This window comes from Apodemus sylvaticus, chromosome 3 (genome assembly GCF_947179515.1).
Source record: "Apodemus sylvaticus chromosome 3, mApoSyl1.1, whole genome shotgun sequence".
Taxonomy (NCBI): Eukaryota; Metazoa; Chordata; class Mammalia; order Rodentia; family Muridae; genus Apodemus; species Apodemus sylvaticus.
Genome location: NC_067474.1, coordinates 118,329,919 through 118,350,781, shown reverse-complemented (window position 1 = coordinate 118,350,781; position 20,863 = coordinate 118,329,919). Strand labels below are relative to the sequence as shown.

Genomic DNA, 20,863 nt, shown 5'->3' with positions numbered 1-20,863 from the left:
TTGCCATGTTGTTAATGGACTGAACCTCTGACCTGGTAAACCAGCCCCAATTAAATGTTATCCTTATAAGAGTTGCCTTGGTCATGGTATTTGTTCACAGCTGTAAAACCCTAACTAAGACAATCACTTAGATAACCAAAGTATGTTTAATTAACATAAAGCATTTCTATGTCCTATGATTTTTACATTACCTATGTCTTAACAAAAATCAAATCCTCTTTTAGAACTTGTTTTGGAAAGAACTCTACCAAAGTCTGTATATCTTAACATTAAAATATATGGCTTAATGAATTATCTTGACACGCTAGTGATTACTGTTTTATATAAACAAACAGGATTTTAAAGTTTTTTCCAAACACTTAATAGAACCAAAGATATCATCTTAATAGATTTTAAGAAGTTCAGAGAACCTATTTTATAAAGCAATGTGTATTTATCAGGCTGTTTGATAATTATCACCAAAACACATTTACAAGTATACTTATGTTGATTTTAATTGGACATGCTAAAAAAAAATTCCAAAGTGAAGAAATGAATGAAAAATTTGAAGTGGCCATAGGCTTTTGTTATTAATTTTTTCTTGAGACATAAAACAACACATGGAAGCAGTTTATAATCACAAATGACAAAATTACATGAAATCCTGTGTACCTAGTAAAAAGAGAGCAAAGTATGACATTAAATCCCCTTCTTGAGATGTAAGGAAGCTTAGTAGCACAATTGGAAGGTGGGGTCTGTCATGTAGCCTAAAGGCAATATTTTTCCTAAATTGCATACCAAGTATCAGAGGGTAGAGGTGTGTCCTTACACAGGGTATGACCTTCCTCAGAATGGCTTTGGGCTAAGGCTATTTAGCCTGAATGCAGTGAAGCTAATCAACATTCCTGTGTTTACTTATGTATCTAAAAGAAGGGAGGGAAAGTGTGATGGTTTGTATATGCTTGGGCAAGGGAGTAGCACTATTAGGAGGTGTGGCCTTGTAGGTGTGTCACTGTGGGTGAGCACTTTAATACCCTTGTCCTAGCTACCTGGAAGTCAGTATTCTGCTAGCAGCCTTCAGATGAAGATGTAGGACTCTCAGCTCTGCCTACATCATACCTGCCTAGATGCTGCCCTCCTCTCACCTTGATGATAATGGACTGAACCTCTGAACCTATAAGCCAGTCCAATGAAATGTTGTCCTTTATCAGACTTGCCTTGGTCATGGTGTCTGTTCACAGTAGTAAAATCCCAACTAAGACCAAAAGGAGAAAAAAAATTTGGGTCAAGAATTGTGCACCTGCCTGGTGCCAACCTGTGACATATACTTTCTTCCTAGACAACGCAAGTTGACATTGGAAAGCCTAAAACTCTTATGGCCAGTTACCCAGAGGAAAAACATTAACATCAACATCAACAAAGGTCAAGCAGGGGAAATAGGAGGTGAAGTTGATGGTTATGGTGCTACAGCTGATGAATTATAGACTCTGACATAGGAGAGAAATAAACCTAAAAGGTTAATTGGTTAAAAAAAAAAAAAAAGGAAGGGTCAGATGATCAGGGGTCTTGAGGTTGAAGAGTAGAAAACTTGATGTTTCAGAAAACTTTTTGAACAATTAATTTAATTTTTTTTATTTTAGTTTTTGTTTTTTTTGAGGCAGAATCTCTCATAGCATAGGCTAATCTTGAGCTAGCTATCTTGCTGTTAAATGGCCTAGAACTCCTGTTCCTCCTGCCTCCTCTTCCCAGGGTTTGGGATTACAGATGTTAATGCCACTTGATTGAATGATTAGTTTTGAGGAGGCGGTGGCCAATCATCAGATATTACAAAGATGGGTACTGAAAAGTTGTGGAGTCTATAATTTGAGACAATATATTATTGTAATGCAGGTTGTATATATTATACAATAGAGTATTTTAATGCAGTAGGAGGGTGGGAAGCTGAATTATGAAGCATGTAAGGAATGTAGAAGTGGCCATGGTTGGGAAAGGAACTTAGTGGAAGGGTGCTTGGCTGAAAGGGTCTAGCTCTGCTCTAAGACAAAATAACCAATCAGTGTTTCAAGTCCCTAAAGGAAGAAAAGCTTTGTGGGCAGAGGACATCATAGTTAAAGGGGAATTGTTAAGTATAGGAAAAATGACAGCAGAGTTATTTTAATGGGGAAATAATGAGAATTCGTGAAAAATAGTGCCCGGTTTTAGAATATAGACAGAAACTTAGTCTCAGTTGGAATAGCAACTCCTTTTCAAAAATATTTCTTTTTTGTGTCTGTATGTGTGTGAATGGAGCCTGTGGAAGTCAGGAGTAGGCATCGAATCCCCTGGAACTAGAGTTATAGGTAGTTGTGAATTTCCCTGTAGGTGCTAGGAACCGAGTCCTGTCCTGCTAAAATAGTAAATGCTCTTAACCTCTGATCTTGTGGTAGCGTCCTTCTTTCAGAGCAGTGGTTCTCAACCTGTGGGTTGTCACCTTTTTGAGGGTTGACCTACCCTCTCATAGGGGTCACTTAAGACCATCAGAAATGTCAAATATTTACATTATAATGCATAACAGTAGCAAAATTACAGTTAAGTAGCTGGCTTAGTCAGGGTTTCTATTCCTGCACAAACATCATGACCAAGAAGCAAGTTGGGGACGAAAGGGTTTATTCAGCTTACACATTCACATTGCTGTTCATTACCAAAGGAAGTCAGGACTGGAACTCATAGGGCAGGAACTTGGAGGCAGGAGCTGATGCAGGGGCCATGGAGGGATGTTACTTGCTGGATTGCTTCCCCTTGTTTGCTCAGCTTGCTTTCTTATAGAACCCAAGACTACCAGCCCAGGGATGGTGCACCCAGAATGGGCCCTCCTCCCTTGATCACTGATTGAGAAAATGCCTTACTGCTAGATCTCATGGAGGCATTTCCTCCACTGAAGCTCCTTTCTCTGTGATTACTCCAGCTTGCGTCAGGTCGACACAGCAGCCAGTACAGTAGCAATAGAAATAAATTTTATGGTTGGTGGTCACCACAACCTGAGGAACTATGTTAAAGGGTCATAGCATTAGGAAAGGTGAGAATCAGTGCTTTAGAGAATAAAGGAAGGTGTCCAGGGTGTGATACTCAAAAAACTATAAATTCAAATATTCATTGATCAGTTTTATTTTTAAAAATGCTAAAATTGCTTCTTTTGGAAGGGTATCTGTCAGGAGCCATAATGGGACAAGCTAATATACTAGCAGATGATCATCCTGAAATGCCTGCCTCGGATTATTATATAATCTGCGACAGGTGAGCCCCCATTCAGCAAGTCTGTGGGAGACTAATTTTAGAAAAGATTCCTGCTATTTATATGCTTTTCCTGTTATTATTATACATTTCTAATAATAAGTAATAGCACATCCCTTTGGAGCAGATCTCTGCAGATCCATGAAGATGTATTGTCTTATAGTGATGCTATGTAGACAAATAGGTGACTTAAGTTTTAATGATGATCCTATAAGAATTCCTAAAATTATATCTGTGATTATTAAGTTCTTTTGTAATGGGGCTGCTACTAGGATCTTTTTCAGATAGTCAAGACTGCAATGAGAACTCTGCCAGTCTCCCAAGTGTCACAAGTTAAGTGCTCTTAGAAGGCAACCAGACAGACTTTCTCCTATTCAGAGCACATTCCAAGAGGTTGTAAAACAATTAACCAAAGGTCATAAAAAGGGAACTAGGATTTATTATAGGTGTTAGGACAGAAGATAAAATATTGACTGGGTTTATCTATACAAAACTTCACTTATAACTTAGTCATGGTTTTAAACTTTCTACGAACCTGTAGAGAAGACAAATGATATTGCTCCTGATGGATATGCATGTAAACATTCTCTGTTGTAAACTTCTATTTCAATTTCTGACTTGGTATTTTGTGTGAACTTATGATGAACTTTGTAACTTGTGATCATGTATTCTGAAAGATGTTTAAGGGCTGAGGACAAGAGAAATCAGACCAGAAGAATTGAGTGAGAGGAACAGAGCTGAGAGAAGAACTGAAATGAGGAGAAGTTTTTAGTCAGAAGAGAGCAAGATTAGAAGGAGAATGCAGAGTGGGATAACTTAGAAACTATAGGTAACATAAAATAAGAGAACAATGTGCAAGAGGCAGAGGGAAAGAGGAAAAAAAAGAAGATGTTGCAGAGAGCAGAAGGAGCAGGCAGGCTTCTCCTTATCATGGGACAGGACAGATCCTACGGTAAGGACAAGGCAGGCTTAGTCTTATTAAGAGAAACAAAGCCTTTTTCTTACAAACGTGGATTTAATTCATTTAGCATTAAAAGGGTAGACGCCTTTTCTTTCTCGATGCAATAAATATTGGAGTCCATGTTTCATCCAGAATGAGTGAGTTCTTTCTGCACCGGTGCTTGGTCTCTCCATATTCATATGTAAGTATGGATGTGTGTGTAAGTATGTAATTGTGAGAATGTATGCACGTGTGTGTGTGTGTGTGTGTGTGTGTGTGTGTGTGTGTGTGTGTGTGTGTGTAAGGATGAAACTGTGAGAATGCATGCAAGCTGGGCCCAGCTGACTGTGTGAAAATATGTATGAAACTGTATGAATTTATGAGAGATTATGCATATTCACTTATGTAGAAGTTTTTCTTTCTGCAAGTGTTATTCCCTTCTCCTGGTTCAATAGAAGTTTATTGCTCCTAACTTCCCCCTAGCCTGACAAGCAGGAGGCATCTGGACCATAGGGAAAAGGCTCTAGTAACTAATCCTTTACTTAATCTCTTGCTGTTTTAGGATGAGGTGTTAAATGCCTGAGACTGTAGTCTCTAGCTTCAGAGGAAAGCAGAAGGCAGGTCAGCTGTGTTAGCCTAGTAACTTAGATTTAGATAAGTAAACTTTTTATTATACAGCAACCCTAAATTTTCCGTAAGACAAAGTCTTACCCCAGAAGTTCGTAAGACAAAGTCTTGCCCCTGCCGACGCTCTTCTCCCCTCCAGTGCTCTAACCCCCTCCACTGCTTCAAGAAGAACCAAGAAGAAAAGAACAACTCTGCTGGGGCTGGCTCCTGGCAGATATTTGCTTTTTAGAATCTAATAAAAACATCAGAAGTTTTTCATACATAGAATTATAGTGGTAAAATGATAAAGGCTGAGCCTATCTTGGGAATTGTGAACTAAATTTAATAGCAAAATTATATAGTTCTTCCTGGATTTAAATATTTTACTATAATTTAAAATTTATATAATTTGTGCAAAAGGAAATAGGGTGCTTCCCCTCAGGTTTTATTACTCATATTTAACTTTACCCATTTAAATATATTTTCATTTCTTATTGTGTATGAGTGTATTTGCACATCCATGAGAGTGGGCGTGCACACTGAAGTCAGAGGACAACTTTGGGGACTTGGTTCTCTCCTCTAGCTTTGTTCTTGAGGTAGGGCCTCTCTTACGGTTTCTATTGCAGCTGGGAAGATTCTGGATGACACTTCTCTCTTCAAATTTGGCTTTTTACATGGGCTTGGGGTATTGAACTCATGTTATCAGGCCTGCACCACATCACCTTTACTCACAGAACCATTTCAATGGCCCTGTGTCCTTTTACATAAAACGGTGTTAGTTCCAACTTCTTAAGGTTGCTTTGAAAGCAAAACTGTTAATTCTGTGAAGTCTCTAGAAACATGCTTATAACAGAATCAACTCTTGAGTAACTACTGGTGCATGATATACATTGAAGTCATTCACACTTCCTAATGAGAGTCTACTTTTGCCATAATTTGAGTTTTCTACCAATCCTGGGTCTCCTATATTTTATTTTCTTTGTATAGGAGTGCCTCCGCACAACCAAGGAAGTCCATTAGCTTTATTAACCCATCAAAATCAAGCGGAGGGAAAGGATATGCTGGCGCAAACCAAAGCAAAATGGCCGTATCGAGAATGGGGATTTTAACAGAGATGAAGCCGGCAGAAAAACTAAACATTCCTAGCACTAAATCAGTACAGGTAATGTTCTTTTTTCCAAACCCTTTTTGTTTCATTAACTTGTTTACTTTTGTGTACACATGTATGGGCATGGCCACCCTGGCACAGATGTGGAGGCCTGAGGACAACTTGAGAGTTGCTTGGTTCTCTCCTACCTTGTGGGTTTTTAAGATTAAATGCCAACTGTCATCCTTGGCAGCAAGCACCCTTACCCACTGAACCATCCTGCCAGCCCACAGGTAACGTTCTTTAGAATTTGGTTTCCTTTTTAAGATTATTTGTAAGTGTGTATGCCTGTGGAGGTACATGCATCTGAAGAGGGTGACACAGTCTCAGGAACTAGAGTTCTGGGTGGTTGTCAAGTGTGGGTCCTGGGGACTAAACTCTGGTCCACTACAGGAATAGTCGATGTTCTCAATACCTCCGAGCCATCTGTCCAGTCCCTGAGTCTATTTTTAAATAACCCCATAATTTCCCTCCTCTCAGCAGCTGTCAAAAGTTACAGCTTGACTGAACTGTTGTTTTGCTCTCAAACTCTAATAAAATTGTCCTTGAGTTTCAAGGGAGTTGGCTCCCCTCTTCCAAAAATAGAAAAATCTTGCCGCACTTACTGAGAGCGTTCAGAAACCTTTGAAGTGCTGGGATCGGCTGGTCCACATCTGCAAATGCATGACATTGTACCTGGGGCCTGAGATGGCTCAGTGGTTACGAGCACTGACTGTTCTTCCAGAGATCCTGAGTTCAATTCCCAGCAACTCCATGGTGCCTCAGAACCATCGGTAATAGGGATCAGATGCCCTCTTATGGTTGTCTGAAGACAACTACAGTACATATACATTAAACAACAAACAAAACAAACAAGCAAAACCACAAATTAGATTGCACCGGAAGATACTTCTACCTAAATGTTTACTGAGCAATGTTCACTGTGCCCAAAAACCTGGAAGCAATTCATCCTATCTATTAAAAGTAAAACCAATAAATGAAATGCAGTATATAGTTAGTTGCATTACTTTATAATCATAGTAAATAAAACATTAAAAAAAACACACTTGGGGAAATAAAGCACATTGTTGAACAAAGGGTGTCAGCTATGAAGCAACATATGACTGTAAAATTTCAAAAAGAAATGAAGTTTCTTTAACCCACATGGGAAATACCAAGTGCTAGCAAATGTCTGGTGAAATCAGACTTTTTATCTCTGCTGCTTGGACCATTTGGGAACTGCAACTGTGCCTCAACAGTGAGTATGCACATAGTCTCCTACCCAGACAGTCCAACCAAAACTCATAGATTAGCATATCATATAAAAAATATTTATAGCAGCACCATATGATGGCATGTGCCACCTATGTGTAACACACCTGTGAGCCAGGATGCATATATTAAGGTCAAAGTTCAGTTCTCTTCTCCCCCCCCCCCATGTGGATCCTGGGAGTCCACCCTAGAGCATCACATGACGAGTGCCTGTGCCCGCCGAGCTGCTTAACAGGCCCAGCAGAATCATTTCTAAGTCAAAAAAGCTGGGTGGTGATGGTGTAAGCCCTTGATTCCAGCATTTGGGAGGCAGAGGCAGGAGGATCTCTGTGAGTTTGAGGCCAGCCTGAAAGAGCAAGTTCCAGGACAGCTGGGACCATACAGAGAAACCCTTCCTCTAAAAACCAAAACAGAAAAAGACAAAAGACAAAACTGGAAAACACAAATTCCCACGGATAGATAAATAACACATGATACATTCCCATAGTGAATTACTATGTAACAATGAAATTAATAATCCATGGCTATAACCAGTAATACAGATGAATCTTACATACATAATGGTGAACAAAAGAAACTAGTATCAAAGACTGCATCCATTTGGTTTCATCTGGGTGATGCTTACGGGTTAGTATGTGATATCAAGGTAATTATGAGTTTTGATGGAAGAAACTAGCTTCCCTGAAAGAAAGATCTGGGATGCTGGTAAATATCTGTTCCTAAAACTGATTGTTGAGTACAACCATACTATTCACTAGGTTGTGAGCTTCATGCATACTTTGTATGTTTGTATGTATTCTATGAAAACTAAAAAAACTATTAAAGATGTTTAACAAAGCTATGACTGGAAAGGAGGAAAAGGATTGCGACTGTAAAGCAGTCCATGATTATCACCATGGGGAGAAAGGTTTTGATCCATACGGGACCAGCAAGGGGGTCTGGAGTCGGGGGGGGGGGGGGACCAGTGTTTCACTATTTCCTTTATTCCTGATTGTAAGACTGTGCTTTATTTTATTTAATTACATTTTTACATGTCAAATTTTGTAATTGAACGGAATAAACCTGAAACAAGAAAGGAAATATCAGTAGAAGGCTGTTAGAATAGATATTTAAAGTATCTTTTATTTGACAATTTCAGCAAAGTGACAGGCAGCACACTAACACACAAAAATTATTAGCCTTCTGTGGTGCCAATGACAAGCAAACAGAAGAACAGGAAACATTCCCATTCACAATAGCTTCCAAAAAGTGCCTTGGGATAAACCCCACCAAAGGATGTAAAAGACATCTATAATGAAAACTAAAACACTGAAGAAAAAAATTGAAGAAGGTATTAGTACATGAGAGTCCCCCTGTGCTCACGGATGCCAACACTCACTGTTGTGAGAATGCCTATCTTTCCAAAGTACTGAGCTGAATCCCCGTAAAAATCTCCATGCTGTTCTTACGAAAGAAACAGCAAAGACTCCAGACAGCCAACGCAATTCTGAGCAAAATTAGCATTGCTGAGCGTATGACAAAACCCAATTTCAATTTATACTGTAGAGACCTAATGTTATGAACAGCATGGCACTGGCACAAAACAGACACAGGTCACTGGAGTGGAGTAGAGGACCCAGGTACAAGGTCAACAACTGTAGCCACCTAATTTTGATAAGTATGATAAAAAATATGCACTGGAGAAAAGATGACCCCTTAAAAAGTACCAGGGAAATGGATAGCTATGTTTAGAAGAATGAACGAAATCACCCTGGACAAAGCTAAACTCCAGATGGATCGATGATCTAAGACCTGAAACTATAGAGGAAAAGAGAAGTTTACCTCAGGATTCAGGCATAGGTTAGGACATTCTGGATGGTGTTGCAACCACTCAAGAAATGAGGGTGATAATCAACAAATGGAATTTCATGATGCTCAGCAGAGGAAACTAATAGTCAAGCAGGTAAGGAGGCAGCAATAGAATGGGAGAAAATCTTTACCAAATATACATCCAGCATATGCAAAGAACTCACAAATCTTATCAAGAAAACAACCCAATCTGAAAAAAAAATGGAGTGGGTGTATGGCACTGAACAGATTTTTTTTGTAAGTTGGGAGATTTTCATTTCTGTTTTAATCTCACTAGTTTTCATTCATCTCATGGTCTGTTTAATTTTTTGGTCTTGTTTTAATTTTGGTAAGCCATATGCATCTAATAATTCATCCATTTCTTTCAAATTGTCCAGTTTAGTAGAGTATATATTTTCAAGATAAAGCATAATGTTTTTTGAATTTTATTGGTATCTGTTGTAATTCTTCCCTTTTCATCTCTAATTTTATTTGGGTTCTTTCTTCTCTTTTTCTCTCTCCTCTCCTCATCTTCCCTTCCCTCCCCTCCCCTCCCCCTCCCTCCTCTCTCCTCCTCACTCCTTCCATTCCCTCCTTGCCTCTCCTCTTGATTAGTTTAGCTAAGAATTTAACAGTTTTATTCATCATTTCAGAGAGCCAGTATTTTCTGTTTGTTTTTTGGGAGACAACCAGTCAATTAGTGGGAGTAGGGTATGGAAGACACCCACTACTCTTGTGCTAGCACTAAGTTGTGGCTTTGCATCTACTAGTAGATGCTTATGAAACTGAATGCATCTGTGCTCAGGGGATATACATTCAGAATCCTAGGAGCCTGCAGGATAGTTTCCTTAATCCCTACACAGTGACCACCTCTGTTACCTCTTAGTAATTTTGGTGTGAAGTCTATCAGAACAGCAACATCTGTTTGTTTCCTAAGTCCATTTTCTTCCACACCTTGGGATGTTGAAGTGTCCCATCTTTTTACATCTCTTTTATGCTTAGACGTATTTCTTGAAGGCAGCAAATAGACAATTCCTGTTGTTAATCCATTCTGCTAGTCTGTGCCATTTGATTGGGGGAATTGAAGCTGAAAGACATGCACCCTTACTGCCATTTTGCTGGCTTTGTAATGTTTAGATCCCTCCCCGACTTCCTCTCTTCCTTAACTATTATTCTAGCCCCCCTGTGGCCTTGTGGGTCTATTTGTTTTTCTCTCAGGCCAAAGGATTCCTTCATGAATTTTTGTGTAAAACTATCATAAATTCCTTTCATCGTTTTTTTTGGGGGGGGGGATATTTTCTTCCATTGTAGTAGCCCTATTGTATTTATTCTGTTTCAGAACTTGAAATACATCTCTCTAGGCCCTTCTGACCTTTGACTATCAGCTAGATAACTTGCTGTCATTTTGATGTGCATGTGGCTGGGAGTTTCTCCCTTGCTGCTTTTAATATCCTGGTGGTACTTACTTTCCATATACTTCTGTGTGTTTAGTATTTTAATCATGATGCAATGAGAGGAGACTCTTTAATGTCTCATCTGTTTGGTGACTTAAAGGCCTCCAGTATCTGTATTGGCATCTCTTGATGTTGAAAGTTGTTGCTGTTGATCCTTTAAAAGGTGTTTTCCATGCTTTGGGAACTAAATTCTTCTCTGTCTTCTATGCCCGTCAGCCACACACTTGCCTTTTCTGAAATGCCTGTCCCAGTGTATCCCAGAATTCTCACTGGGCTCCCTCACCTTGCCTTCAAGTTCAGTGTTCTGTCGTCTCCTTGTTTCACACTATTGATGAGACTTCCCACAGAGCTTTTGATTTGACTCATGTCTCTCATTTCTAGAATTTCAGGTTGGTTTTCCCTCAGTATTTCTAGCCCTTTGTTGAAGTCCTATTTTACATCTTGCAGTATCTTCCTTATTTCATTCATCTGTTTATGTTCTCAATCAGGACCTTGTTTGAACGGATGTACTTTCTCTTAAGTTCCCCGGGCCGGGATTTTGCCTGGCTCACCCTGGTGAGATGCCATCAATATAGAATTTGTAACTTTTGGATGAGTGATATTGTGCTGGTTACTTCCTTGGAGTTTACATATCTGCTATTACTTATACGCCACCTTTTTTTTTCTAGTTAAAAAAGTTTCTATCTTCTCATGGAATTTGGAAGTGATACCGTTGAGTGTGTAGTTTAGCAAATAGTTCCTCAGTCCAAGAGCTGAGTGACTGCTGTGAAGTTTGTATTATCCCCTGACTAGAGTATTAACGGCAAGAACAATCACAGCTGCTTGATATTCCCATGATGTTAAATAGCACACCAGCTAGGCAGTCACATTATTGCCTTTGATCTCTAAAACACTGGAGGGTAAATAATCAAGGATAACATGGCATATACTCAGGATTAAGTATTAATCAGATTTTGAAAAGGAAAATACAATTGAGGTAGGTAAAGTAAGTAGAAGGGGAAAGTTGAGAAACCATGGTCCACAGATTTCAGAGGTTGTTAAGTCGTAGAGGGTTATAATTAAGAAGCAAATTGGGAGGGGATAGGATGAGAGAAAAAACAGGAGGGATATATGCAATGTTGCTGAACAATATAGTGAAGAATGTCTTAGAATAAACTGGAAGAAAACACATAAACAATAGTTGTAAGGCCTGAGCAACACACAAACAAAAGCAAAACTATCAGGAGACATATATGTAAGGCTGGAAGTAAAGAATTAAAAAAATCAAAATAAAAAGGTGAACATTTTAGTTGCTGTTCTCTGGCATTGCTAAAAACCAAGGAAACTTACTAACAAAAAAACAAACAAACAAACAAACAAAACAAAACAAACAAACAAACAAAAAAACCGGAGCTGGAGATATGGCTCAGCAGTTAAGAGCACTGACTGCTCTTCCAGAGGTCCTGAGTTCAATTCCCAGCAACCACATGGCGGCTCACAGCCATCTGTAATGGAATTCAATGTGGTCTTCTGGTGTGTCTGAAGATAGCTACAGTGTACTCATAAACATAAAAGGTGTGTCTGAAGATAGCTACAGTGTACTCATAAACATAAAATAAGTAAATATGTCTTAAAAAAAACTTTTCAGGGGGCTTAAGGCTTCAGAAGGTTGGAGTCCGTGGAGTGCGAGGGAAGGAAGAGCTTAGAGCTCATCCTGATCCACAGCCATGAGGCAGGGAACAAGCACTGGGAGCACAGGAGTCTGTAGAAACCTTTGTGCCTACACCTAGTGACACACCTCCAACAATCCTTCCCAAGAGTGCCACCAACTGGGAACCAGGTATTCAAACATAAGCTATGGGACCATTCCCATTCAGACTACCACAGCATTTGTGGAGTGAATTGCTGACACAGCCGTGGTAAGCTGAGATTCTTGGGTCTCTCCAGCTGTAGAAGGTTCTCCTTGGTACTGTGTGGAAAACATTTTTCTCAAACCTATATTTACAGTATTGTATAGTTCAAAATATTAATAATATAAATAAAGTATCACTTTACCATCCTGACATCTGTGTGTTTCATCATTAGACTGTAGTATTTTTAAAACTATACTATATACATAAAGAAAGTATGTGTATATATATATATATATATATACTATATATATAAAGAAAGCTTTTTGTGACAGGATGGTGGTGCCTGCCTTTAAGCCCAGCAGTCAGGAGGCAGAGATAGGTGGATCTCTGAGTTCAAGGCCAACCTAGTCTGTAGAGCAAGTTCTAGACACCCAGAGCTATGCAGAGAGACTGTCTTGAAAAACAAAAACCAACCACCCAAACAAACAAACAGACAGAAGAATAATTAATTAAAAAGTTTGCTGTCGGGATGGAAAAATGTTGGGTCAACAGTTAAGAAAGAACACTAACTATTCTTCCAGAGGTCCTGAGTTTAATTCCCAGCAACCACGTGGTAGCTCACAACCATCTGTAATGGGATCTGATGCCCTCTTCTGGTGTGTCTGAAGAGATTAACAGTGAACTCATATAAATCAATCAATCATTCAATCAATCTGTAAAAAGTTTGCCATCATGCCAGCAGTTTCTATATGCATCTTGTCTCTGGATTATATCAAGGGGCCATATCAAGTGATTAGCTATCCTATCTAGGTTTCTTTCTGTAATGTACTATATGCTATTCACACAGTGACAAAATGTGCTAACATCCTCGCTTTGCATCTCCTCTGTATTTACTACTTATATTAAGCATACGAGTACAATTTTTTAAAAGATATGTGGCTAGTTAAATGTGAAGTATACTATTTTGAATCATTTGAGTTTTTGTGTTTATTTTGTCCTAAGACCATGATACTTAGTGTTTTTCTGCTGTACTTATTTTTGTTTTCCAGGATTTTGAAACCTCCCCCTGTCTAGCTATTTAAAAAACAGCCATTGTTTTGCAGGTGCTTGATCCAAAAGGAGTTGATGTTACTCCCCGACCTCTCTACCATCCAGATCCACACGCTGTATCAGCAAAGCCAAACAAACTCTTGACATCCCAAGAAGGCTCGCTTGGATCAGATTACATTTCTTCCTATAGCCTGTATCAGAATACTTTAAACCCTAGCATGCTAGGGCAGTACACAAGGTGAAGTATGCTGGCCCTAGTTCTTTTGATTTCATTTTGTCCTTCCATTTGTATTCATACATCCAGAATGTATATTAGTTTCCAGTTTTCTAACATCAATGTATCAATCCTAGTATACCAGCACTTACGTTTTAATTATTCATGCTCAGAGCTTGACTGAATAGTTGCCACAAATTCCAAAACATCACAGCTGGTTGCAAATTCCAATCACACATTTTCCCCCAGCTTCCGTGGGGAGTTTATGGCTGTCATTTAACATACAGGACTGTCACGCACTGTTCTAGAGCCTGCACTCAACCCCCACATGAGCCGTATGGAGTGCCAGGGGAGAAACACTGGGTCTTCCAGTGAAGTTGACCTCATGGTAGACAATCGAAGCCATGACCTTGAGAGGATGTTAGGGTGACAGATGCTCATTTGTTTAAAATTTGAATTTGAATTCCCTTTTGAATTCTTGTGTCCATTCCCTGGGCGTAAATGTACGTGCTTGGTGAAAGCTTTTCCTGGGGAGATGTAATACACATCTACTCACCCCAGGAAGGGAACGACATAAGAGTGGATGTAGGGTTGCTTACAGGAATAAGGATGACTCAAAAAGGCCTCTGCATCACAGAGAAGCAGACCACCCACACTGTGACCACGAGCCACACCCTGTAGGCAGCTCCAAAGTCCCAGAATCACTCACCTCCTCAGCTCAGCTGCTCAGTCTCGTCCCTGGCACTTGTTCACCCATGTTAAACTGGGGACAGGCTTTTGAGAATCTGCCAAGTTACTATTTTCCCAGGCATGACCTTTCATTTACCTCCTGGGTCTTTGAGCTTTCCCCTCTTGTAGGGAAAGTTTCAGTAAGGAGGAAACTTGTTGGTTTTGAGTTATCTAGCTCTTGAGTTATCTCTTGAGAGAACTTTTGTAAAATTGGACTTTGGGAGATGAGTTGTGAAGAATGGGCAGAACCCAGGTGAGAAACAAAGGGAAGCGTGCCCTGGGTTGAGCCCCTCAGAGAACCGACAGAGGCACGGACACCCAATAGCGAGATACCGAAAAGCGATACTGCGGATGGAGTCTGAGAGGGAGCTGTAGTTTAGATATTTGTCCAAAATGTACATTAGGAACACAGTGAATTAGGAACCTCTGGGCATAGGTTTAAAGAACATAAAAAAAAATCAATAGAGGAGTGCAAAGTTACTGTGATTCCCATTGCTTGTATGACTGCAGTATGTTTGGTTTTCCTGTCTATTATTATAACCTAATTTATATTTTTAGTTTCTCATAAGGACACTGAAAAAATGAGTAATGTTAATAATTTTCAAAGGTCAGTCATGGGGAGCAGTACAGTGTCTAAGTCAAGTATATCAACAACTGAATCAATAACAGAGGACCTTGAAGATCCATCTTACAAAAGGGATAGATTGGCTAGTTTTACAGGTAATAGAAAACCCTTTTTTATTTACTCTTACAGTTTAAAAAATATATGTGCATTAGTGTTTTGCCTGCATATATGTCTGTGTGAGGGTGTCAGATCTTGGAGTTACAGACATTTTTTTAAGGATTTATTTTTTTATTTATTTAAATTACACTGTATCTGTTTTCAGACACACAAAAAGAGGGAATCAGATCTCCCTGAAATAAAATTGTCTAAGTCTAGACTCTCTGCAATAAAATTGTCATGTTTGTAAAACCTAGATTATTTTATCATGGATTGTATACCATTATAAGATTAATTTCTTAGCTGTGACTGAAAGTTGATAAAAAAAAAAAGATGGAGCTGAGAATGTATCTCAGTGACAAAACATTTGGCTACATGGAAGGCCCTGGATATTTAGTCCTTAACAATGCCTCCACTCTGAGTGTGTGTGTGTGTGTTTGTGTGTGCGTGTGTGTAGTATGTGTGTAGTTTCTCTTGCTTATATGACTGCAGTATGTTTGGTTTTTCCGTCTATTATTATAACCTAATTTATATTTTTAGTTTCTCATAAGGACACTGAACAAATGAGTAATGTTAATAATTTCCAAAGGTCAGTCATGGGGAACAGTACAGTGTATGAGTCCTAAAGAGAAACTCCCATTTTACCTGGACATGTAAATACCAGTTGATACTTGGAAATTATTATCGTTCTTTTCAAGTATTTCTGTCTGTGGGTGTTCTGCCTGCATGTATGTCTGTGTACTCTGTGCGTGCAGTGCCTGGATCTAGAGTGACAGACTGGCAGGAGTCTTCATGCCAGGGCCAGAAACTGAACCTCAGTTTGTCTGTAAGGGTTCCTAAACTCTAAGCATCTTTCCAGTCCCCCCTGCCCCTTTTTGAACTTCAATTGCTAAATAATTAATCATACTCTCAATAAATGAGGGTCTATTCACAAAGTATCTTGAGTGGTTCACTCTTGGTTTTGCATGCAATAAAAGAAACTAAGAACCATAGGAAATAACTGATTTCTGGGCCTTGGGTATACATATCAGATGAGCAGCAAAGAAGTAAAAAAGTAATTGAGCAAAAACCCCTGCCCTTCTTACCGTCAAAGAAAAAAAAAAAAAAAGGAAAGAAAACGAAAGAGAAAGTCACAGATAGAACAGCCATTTGTGTTCCCATTAGCCAAAGGTAGACAACTTCAACAACAAAAAGAATAGTGCTGGGTTGTGACTCATGAACAATATTCATGAGCCCATTCTTAGATATTTGATAAAAGGCAGAGTACACATCTGAAGGCAGAGTATACTCTCATACAGAAGAGTTCTAAGTACTTACATAGGTATTTGTCCCTCAAGATGTAGCTTCCTGTCCTCTTAAATGAGGTTTTGCATTGTGGCTTTCTCCAGACTACAGTATATGAGACAGAAACCAGTTTCAGCTGAGGGGTAATGATGTCAGCAGTAAGTTCCATTGAGGGCCCGGATGGTGCTGTAAGATCCGGTTTCAGCTGAGGGGTAAGGATGTCAGCAGTAAGTCCCGCTGAGGGCCTGGATGGTGCCGTAAGATGAGACTGTGCTCCTTCACTTCTTCCCAGAAACCCATGCCCTGCTTCAGGCATTCCTAAATGGGAACACGAGCTACAACATGCATGATCAATACTCCTCAGTCTTATAACACATTAAACTGCCAAGGTCTAGGACAACTTCAGGAACAAGATAATCAAATGTGCTGTTTTGGAATAAATTATGAGTTTTTTTTTTCAATTTTCATTATTTTATTTATTTACATTACCATCATTGCTCCTTTTGGTTCCCCCTCCCATAGTTCCTTATCCCATTCCTTCTCCCCCTTGCCTCCAAGAGGGTGCTCCCCCCTAGCCTCCCCCTTCCTTGGGGCCTCAAGTCTCTGGAGGATTAAGCACATCTTCTCCCACTAAGGTCTGACCAGGCAGACCTCTGCTATATGTGTGCCAGGGACCTCGGACTGACCTGTGTATGCTCCCGGTTGGTGGCTCGATCTCCCGGAGCTCCCTGGGGTCTGGGTTAGTTGAGACTGCTGATCTTCCTATGGGGTGACTCTCCTCTTCAGCTTCTTCAACCTTTCTCCTAATTCAACCATGGGGTGCCCGACTTCAGTTCAATGGTTGGGTATAAGTATCTGCTTCTGTCTCGGTTAGTTGTTGGTTGAACAGGACAGCCATGCTAGGCTCCTGTCTGTAAGCACATCATAGTATCAGTAATAGTGTCAAGCCGTGGTGCCCTCCCAAGGAGCCGGATCCCAACTTGGGCTAGTCACTGGACCTCCTTACCCTCCATCTCTTCTCCATTCTTGTCCCTGTAGTTCTTAGGAACAGTTCAGGCTCAGAAATTTTGACTGTGTGTGAATTTAAAAGAAGAATTAATACCAATACTCCTCAATGACATTAAAGATGAAGCAGACTGGAATAAACAATGGGCTTTAGATGATGAAGTATCACATGAGTTCATTAGTTGCATTAGGTCCAGACAGCAGAGGAGTGTTTTACAATGGGGATCACTGAGTACAGGCAGTACACAAACTAATATGCTTTCTACACCCTGAGCTATTCTAAAATGAATACACTATCCTAAACCACCTTAAAGTCTTTCACAATCCTCTGGGCCTTCTGATGCACACACTTTTCAGAGCCTTGGAAGCACTTGGAGTTTCATTTGGGCGACAGCATCAAACATGGATCATTTGCTCAGTGCAGAGAATAATGCGTAGCGGGTACTTTTAAACAATCTCATAAGGTGCCTGTGGCTCGCAATAATGAATTTGTGAGAAGACAGAGGCACTATTTTGTAGCTCAGTTTGATTGTAATTGCACTGTAGCTAAACAACAACTTAAGGAAGGCTTCAGGGATAGTTTTTTACTGAGGTCTCTTAATGTGATCAGATTTTCCCTATCCACTTCGGAATTCATTGAAAGAAAAAAGATATATTGGAACCAAAATGCTACATTATGAATAAAAGTGCTATTGAAGCCCCAAAGTTGACTAACTTACCCATTTATTAAGTATAGACCACCACAAAGCCTTCCCTATTACAATCACGGGCCTTCCTGTATGGAGATGTAGGAGGAAGCTATGATTGCTGAATACAACTGGAGATTCACTTGAGGAATACCCGGCGTGGAGAAAGATGTGCTCCCTCCATCACTGGAAGCAAAACATGCATTGATAGGTTTCATGATGCATGTGCCATCTCCATGTACTGTAAGGCTGGCGTGGAGCTGGTGATCATGACGCATGAAATACATTGCATAGGCACACACTGCTATTTTCTTAATAGGTGTCAAGTTCAAGCAACCTTCTACGGCTTTGTCTGGATAGTGTTCCTCTGCCAATACGATCGTTAATAAGACTTACTCTCCCCAAGTCCAATACATAACTGGCAACGTATTTGATTCTATGTGTGCCACGTCTCCTGTAAGGTTATATTTAGAACTGCATATATGCTACAATGCTACTTTATATATAGCCAAGTCACTGGCCAACCTGTGGTAGTATAAAAGTGGGATCAGAGAACCAAGAGCCTGGTTGGTTGGATTTTGCAATGTCAAAATTAGTCATGTTCCTGTGGACCTATCAGCTCACGCCTTCTTCTTTTCTCAGGTGTACCTCGTAACTGTCCATGTGGATAATTGATTTCCTTCTTTTTGCTTATCCTATCTTAGTCAGATTTACTTATTTAAAATCCTGTATTTATTGTAAAATCTATTCCACAAACAGTATTTTTTTAAGAGTCAGTCATTAAGAAGGACTACCTTAAACACTTCCTTTTCCCTGACCTTTATATTATATCATTGTAGCTACAAAGGAGACCCTATTCTGGGTGTTCTTCCTTTAGAATTGTAGCATGAGCATTTCCATAGTTTCTTTAAATACATTTATTAGCATTCAATGTATACAGATGAGTATGTGTTACTATATGTTGGTATATAATATATGCATGTGTGTATATATATATATATATATATATATATATATATATATATATATATATATGTATGTATGTATACCAGATGTTGGATATATTTGTTAAAGGATATTTGTAATTTTTTTTTTAAATTTTTAGGAAGTTTTTTTCCCCCCCTAAGGTCCTGAGCATTAAGAGGAGACTGAATCTTTGTTTCTGGGAAGTGTTATATATTCTTGCTTTATTGTCCTAAAGCAAGTCATTCTTTGCCCATTGCAGGCTCATGCAACTAGGCTCACTCCACCCTTTTAAAGAAAAATACACTGAAATCTAGATTACATTGATGCCTGTAATGCCAGTACACTGGAGGTCGAGACAGAAGGCTTGCAAGTTTGGGTCCAGCCTGGGCTACATAGTGAGGTCCTGTTTCAAAACAACCCCAAACTCACTGCACTCTGATGTATATGCCACATCCTGGTTGTTTCTTGCCTGTAATCCATTCCAAATTCCCTCAACTCTGAAATTCCAACTTTAGTAACATTCTCCTAGGGCATCGGGCCTCTCACTATTCTAAAGATTTTGGTCAATCCTTTACAGCATATTTATTTATGAGAAACAAGATCATTTTACACTTGTAGTCACCTAGATCTGATGAAGAGTCTTCTGTCTCTTGGTGATTTAGAGGTGGACTATAAATCAATAAAATACAATAAAGTAACCTAATAGTAACAGGGTTGCCCGTCAGGCTGTCACTGATACCTGTAGCAGTGTAGCAGAATGCTGTGAGCTATTCCAGCTGCTCTCACAGAGGTTAAATAGATGCTTGCTGGGTGTGAGTCATCACTGCTTTAGCGGCTAGGATGAGTGCACACTGGCAGCTCCTGGATGATCTCATAATGTTGTGTGTTTTAGATGTACGAGTTATGAGGGCCACAGCCGAGACAGCTATAACAAAGGAAGAGCTGGAGAAGAATATAGAAATCATTCTCACGGAGACAGAAACACTGAGATTTTTTGACCTGCCAACAGTCATGTTCTCAATAGAATCTGAAGACGCTGAGAAAATAATGTATGTATAGCTCAGTTGTGTGTGCTACTGTTGTGTAATTCGGATGCAGAATTAGGAGTTCATTTTCTTTGGAAGAGTCTTGGAGATTACTAGATATCTCCTTGAATTTACATACATACCCTGTGATCTTAAATGGACAATATTTACATCACAGGACATTTTTTTTTCTATTGGAAAAGCCCTTATCTTTATCATAGCCTGTATAATTATGTAAATGTCTTAAGAAGAAAGGGCAGTGGACAACAGGCACAACGTTATAGTGGACAAGACCAAGCCCTAGTGTCCTGTCACCACAGTGTGACCATAGTTGATGTGTGTTACAACATAGCTAGAAAAGAGGATATATTCCTTCCTGTGATTTAATAAAAATACCCTATGCACATATCCAAAGTGCTGAGCCCTAAGTTAGAATTCCAAGTGCCCACCTAAGAAACTTGTGTGGCTGGCGTGGGAAGGGGTGAAGGCAGGAGGTTTATTGGGATTTGCTGGCTGCTGGTTCATCTTCAGGATCAGTGGGATATTATTCCAAGGGAGAAAAGAGTTAGGACAGGACTGCTGACAGTCTCCTCTGGCCTTCGTATACACGCACTCACACACAGATGTGCACACAGCACACATTACCGACACACATACAACAAGAACAATAAATGCATTCAAAAATTCCCTCAGATTGGATTTGATAATAATATACCAAATAAATAGAGACAAGTCATTGTTAAAAGACAAACAGCATCCTAAATTCAGACTCTGAGAATATTAGAGATATGGTATGATTGGATACAAAATACAAAAGAGTTATGAAACATCACAGCAAATAAGTGAGTTAAAACATTCACATTAAGAAGCTCAGAAT

At 39.5% G+C, this 20,863-nt stretch overlaps 1 protein-coding gene across 1 annotated transcript in view; it reads left to right on the top strand.

The window, feature by feature from the left end:
* Positions 1–20,863, top strand: part of Dnai4 (dynein axonemal intermediate chain 4) — a 73,137-nt gene that overhangs the window by 12,210 nt on the left and 40,064 nt on the right. Inside the window, exons 2-5 of the mRNA XM_052176871.1 lie at positions 5,783–5,957; positions 13,410–13,594; positions 14,907–15,019; positions 19,854–20,010. Coding sequence (XP_052032831.1) covers positions 5,783–5,957; positions 13,410–13,594; positions 14,907–15,019; positions 19,854–20,010 — 630 coding nt within the window. The remainder of the gene's footprint in view (positions 1–5,782; positions 5,958–13,409; positions 13,595–14,906; positions 15,020–19,853; positions 20,011–20,863) is intronic.